Source organism: Lepidothrix coronata, unplaced genomic scaffold, assembly GCF_001604755.1.
Source record: "Lepidothrix coronata isolate B3197 unplaced genomic scaffold, Lepidothrix_coronata-1.0 Scaffold211, whole genome shotgun sequence".
Lineage (NCBI taxonomy): Eukaryota > Metazoa > Chordata > Aves > Passeriformes > Pipridae > Lepidothrix > Lepidothrix coronata.
The window spans coordinates 1,084,434-1,089,256 of record NW_016690391.1 but is presented as its reverse complement, the minus strand read 5'-3'; the positions used below and the strand labels follow the sequence as shown (position 1 = coordinate 1,089,256).

At 52.8% G+C, this 4,823-nt stretch overlaps 1 protein-coding gene across 1 annotated transcript in view; it reads left to right on the top strand.

Moving 5' to 3' along the window:
• The first annotated feature begins 151 nt into the window (after positions 1–151).
• The window catches only part of CLIC6 (chloride intracellular channel 6), a 7,560-nt gene continuing 2,888 nt past the window's right edge, over positions 152–4,823 (top strand). Inside the window, exons 1-5 of the mRNA XM_017833116.1 lie at positions 152–567; positions 1,461–1,570; positions 2,108–2,233; positions 3,025–3,131; positions 4,099–4,280. Of these exons, the coding sequence (XP_017688605.1) occupies positions 499–567; positions 1,461–1,570; positions 2,108–2,233; positions 3,025–3,131; positions 4,099–4,280 (594 nt within the window). The 5' untranslated portion in view covers positions 152–498. The remainder of the gene's footprint in view (positions 568–1,460; positions 1,571–2,107; positions 2,234–3,024; positions 3,132–4,098; positions 4,281–4,823) is intronic.

Below are 4,823 nucleotides of genomic sequence, written 5' to 3'. Positions count from 1 at the left end.
GTGGCTGCCCCTGGATCCCTGGAAGTGTCCAAGGCCAGGTTGGACGGGGCTTGGAGCAACCTGGGCTGGTGGAAGGTGTCCCTGCCCATGGCAGGGGTGGCACTGGATGGGATTTAAGGTCCCTCCCAACCCATCCCATCCTGGATTCTGTGTAAACACCCAGCAGTTCTGTGTCTCTGGGGCTGTAGGAGCTGCCCAGCCCTGCAAGGAGGGCCCTGCTCCGAGTAGGAGTTAAAACACAAGGGCAGCTTTTCACCAGCTCTGACATTTGCCACCTACAAAACAAGACTATTCTAACAAGAAACAAGACTTCTCTATTTCTAACCCAGCGTTTCTAAAAGTTCTCACCCCCTGGCAATGCTTCAGTTCCAATTCTGGTTCTCCCTCCCGAGAAAACCAGTGGTTGTGGCAGTGCCAGAGGCAGAAGGCACAGGGAGTTGTCCGAGGAGATTCCTCCGGGTTTCTAGGGAGAACCAGAAGGTTTAGGAAGCCCCTTCCATGCATCCCTCGAGCTCTTTCCTGCTCCAGCACAGGTACTTGTTTCCAGCCATCGAGCTCTTCGTGAAGGTGAGCCCTGTACAGCTCAAAGTTTGTTCACTGAGGAGTTTTTGGGATATTTGAGGTTCCTCTGACAGCACTGAGGGAGGTGAAATGACAGGCAGAGCTGGTTTCATTCGTGTGCCTTCTTGGCTTATGAGGGCAGCAAACCCTAATGGATTAACCTATTAACTGAATAAATGATACACTTGGGGGGTTTTATACTTCAACCCCTTACATTTAATCTAAATTTTAAAGCTGGGCTTTAGGGGAATCACAGGCTTAAAAATTAGACCCTGATCTCTTCCAACAAGTGAAGCCTCACTCAGGCAGCAGCAACTCTGCAAGACTTTGCCTCAATTTAACAAACCCTTTAAACAAACCCTTCAACAAAATCCAACACAAAATGCACGAGGGCAACACCTCTGTGGCCACACAGAGTTTCTCCTCTTCCTTCCCTCCTTCTTCAGGGCTCCCATGGTCCTTTAGTCTGAAGTTCTTAACGAATTTATTCTGTTTCAGTGCTTTAGACATTCCACCTCCATTTAGGCCGGTAAGTCTTTGTTTCCCGTGACCATAAACTGATTTAATTCCTCGCAGTGACGTGGGTGGTTTTATGTTCCCGCACACAAACCAGGTGGGGGGGTATTTCCTCTGGGAGGGCTGCTGTGATTTCCCTTTTGTTTCCCAACTTGTGGCACGTCCATCATGCATTTGAATGGAAAACAAGATCTCCCAGAGGACAGGGCTCCTCATCATCTCTCTGTGCATGTCTGGAGAAGGACAGAAAGACGTTTTGCACGAAATTACCTATTAGTAGAGACAAGTAACATGCTACGCACTCACAGATCCGGGTTTTCTGCTTCCCTGCCATCAAAATTTGTTATCGTCACATACAGAACTCTTTATTTTTCCAACTGCAGGCTGGCAGTGATGGGGAAAGCATTGGAAACTGCCCCTTCTCGCAGCGCCTCTTCATGATCCTGTGGCTGAAGGGGGTCATATTCAACGTCACCACCGTGGATTTGAAAAGGTGAGGTCGTGGCTCTCGGATCAAACTTCTGGGATTTGAACTTTTCACCAAAATTCTTCTGAAAAAATGGGGATTTTTAAAGGGGCACTCTTTTCTGCCGGGCTGGGAATGCTGGGGGTGTTCAGCTTGTGGAAGGGAAGGCTCTGGGGAGACCTTAGAGGTCTTTCCAGTCCTTAAAGGGGGTTATAAAAAGAGGGACTTTTTATATGGGCAGAGACAAAGGGGAATGGTCTTGAGCTGAAGGAGGGCAGGGTTAGATGGGATATTGGGAAGCAATTCCTGGCTGTGAGGGTGGTGAGGCTCTGGCACAGGTTGCCCAGAGAAGCTGTGGCTGCCCCTGGATCCCTGGAAGTGTCCAAGGCCAGGTTGGATGGGTCCCTGCCCATGGTAGGGGGTGGAACTGGATGATCTTTCAGGTCCTTTCCAGCCCAAACCATTCTGTGATTCTTTGATTTTAATGTTAGTTCGTGGCATTTCAGTGTAGAAATTGCAGCTGTGGTTCCTGGTGGGATTAACCCCTTCTCTTCCCCCTCCCAGAAAACCTGCAGACCTGCAGAACCTGGCCCCGGGCACCAACCCCCCCTTCATGACCTTCGACGGCGAAGTGAAAACCGACGTCAACAAGATCGAGGAATTCTTGGAAGAGAAGCTGGTGCCACCCCGGTACCGTGTCCCCCGTCCCCTCAGGGCCCTCCACGGGGGTCTGTGACCAAACCCCCTCAGTTCTGGGGGGTCAGGCCCTCAGAGAGCTGCACGTGTGTGTGTGGGAGGCTCGAAGGGGCTGGTTTGGGTGACAGGGAGAGGGGCAACTTCGGCTGGTGTGGAACAGTCCCGAAGCCAGGGGTGTCCCTGGGGTGTCCCAAGGGACAGGACAAGAGGAAACGGCCTTAAATTGCCCCAGGGCAGGGTCAGATCAGAGATTAGAAACAATTTTTCCCTGCAGGAGTGGTCAGGCCTTGGAATAAGTGTCCCAGGGAGGTGGTGGAGTCCCTGTGTCTGGGAGTGTCCCAGAGGTGCCTGGATGTGGCCCTTGGGGACATGGATTAGGGGTGATCCTGGTGGTGCTGGGGTGGGACTGGATGATCCTGGAGGTCTCTCCCAGCCTTGATGGTTCTGGGATTCTCTGAAGCAAAGGGCAGCCAATGCCTCCTGCACGCCGGACACATTTCAAGTGTCCAGGTGGGCCCATCTTGCTGCACAGGAGAGTCTTTGAGGTTTTGATTTGTCCTTCCCCACCCCAGCAGCTCTTCCCAAACCCTGCTGCCCCTCCACCAGCAGCTCTGTGTCCCTGCCCACACTCCTTTTCCCCCAGGGCTTAAAACAAGGGATTTTTAGTTAAGGGTGGTTCCCTTTGAGTGCTGCGGGGTCACCCCGGAGTGTAAATAAACGGGTGTTAATTAGTGGAGCTGAAAGCAAAGGCTAATTATCCAACTTTGTCTGTTTTAACCCCTCAGGTATCCCAAACTTGCCCCCAAGCACCCCGAGTCCAACTCTGCGGGAAATGACGTGTTTGCCAAGTTCTCTGCGTTTATAAAGAACCCGAGGAAAGATGCAAATGAAAGTAAGTGCTGTGGTGGGAGAGGGGAACCAGAGCTGTGCAATTCCAGGACACTGTGCTGGAGGTGTCCCACTTCCAGCTCAGTGATTTTCCAGAGGCTGTGGAAATCTGTGCCTTAACTGAGGATTCCCAAGGTTGGTTAAAGCAGATAGAGCTGTAACCATGGGAGCACCAATTCCAACCTCTCCTCATTCCTTCAGCTCCCAGGTAATGCTGGAGCTGCCCCACAGCTTTGCCAAAAGCACAGCCCCCTGGAACCATTTCCATTAAAAATGAGGATTCCAGCCCCAGGTCTCTAAAGCAGGACCCTCACGACCACCACACGTGGCCTTAAGCTGAAGGAGGGCAGGGTTACATTGGATATTAGGGAGAAATTCTTCCCTGGGAGGGGTGTGAGGCCCTGGCACAGGTTGGTTGTTGTCTCCCCATCCCTGGAAGTGTTCAAGGCCAGGTTTGGAGCAACCAGGTCTAGCGGAAGGTGTCCCTGCCCATGGCACGGGGTTGGAATGGGATGAACTTTTAAGGACCTTTCCAACCCGAACCATTCTGGGATTCTCTCTCTCTGCACTCCAGCTCTCAGGCCTGTTCCCTGGGCTGGTTTTGAACACCCCAAAGTGGCATCCTGGTGGCTTCTTGTCCTTCCCACGGGCCAGCACTGGCCCCGTGGCTCCCGAGGCAGGAGCCGGTGCGAAGGCAGAGCCAAATCCCGCTCCACGGCGGGGCTGGAGGAGCCATTCCTGGTAACTCAGCCCCGCGCTGGTTTTTCTCAGATCTCCCCCCTGAGCTCTTTAGAGCTCTTATCCCAGCATTAAGTGTTAAGCTCGGGATAAAGGAATTGCAGGCGTTGGCAGGGCCAGCTGCCCGCGAGCTGGGTGGGTGCCAGGAGACAGGATGCAGGAGGCGCCTTTCTGCTCCGTGTCAGCGAGACCTTGGTACGGGCTCGACTGATCTTCTGATTGTCTTTACCCAGATTTGGAAAAGTCTCTGCTGAAAGCCCTGAGGAAGCTGGACAACTATTTAAACAGCCCCCTGCCTGACGAAATCGATGCTTACAGCACGGAGGAGATCACCGTTTCCAGCCGGAAATTCCTGGATGGAGATGAGCTCACTTTAGCCGATTGCAACCTCCTACCAAAGCTCCACATAATCAAGGTTTGCATTTGCCTTTTTAGCTCCCTGCACAGCAGCTTCAGTCCTTTTCTGGAAGGCAGAGGGATCCCTTCTCTATTCCAAGGCCACCGAAGCTGTTTCCTCGCAGGCAAATCCTCACACTGACGACTCTGGATCCGGAATCCCTGTTTTCCTGTCTGGGCTGTGCCTGCAGTCACTGAGCTGCTCACAAGAGTGAAATGAGTGTGGGATTCAGGGCTGCAGAGAAATGTTCTCGTTTTCATTTCATAGGCAAAGTGCACGTGACCACGGCCAAGGAAGGTTATGTTGTATTGTCCATTCCAATTCCCGTCTCTCCCACGTTTAATCCCAAGCTCTGGCTTTGCTGAGCATCCCCACACGGACCAGTCAGGCTGACAGGGTGGCCACCACCCACTGCCTCCCAGCCAAGGCTCCCAACCTCTTCTTGTAGCACTGTGGAGCATCCACATGCCCCAAAGAGTCCCTGTGACCTGGGACTGGTGTTGGCACAGCCCATCCCTGGGTGACTCCAAAAAGCTGGAGAGGGACTTTTCACAAGGGCAG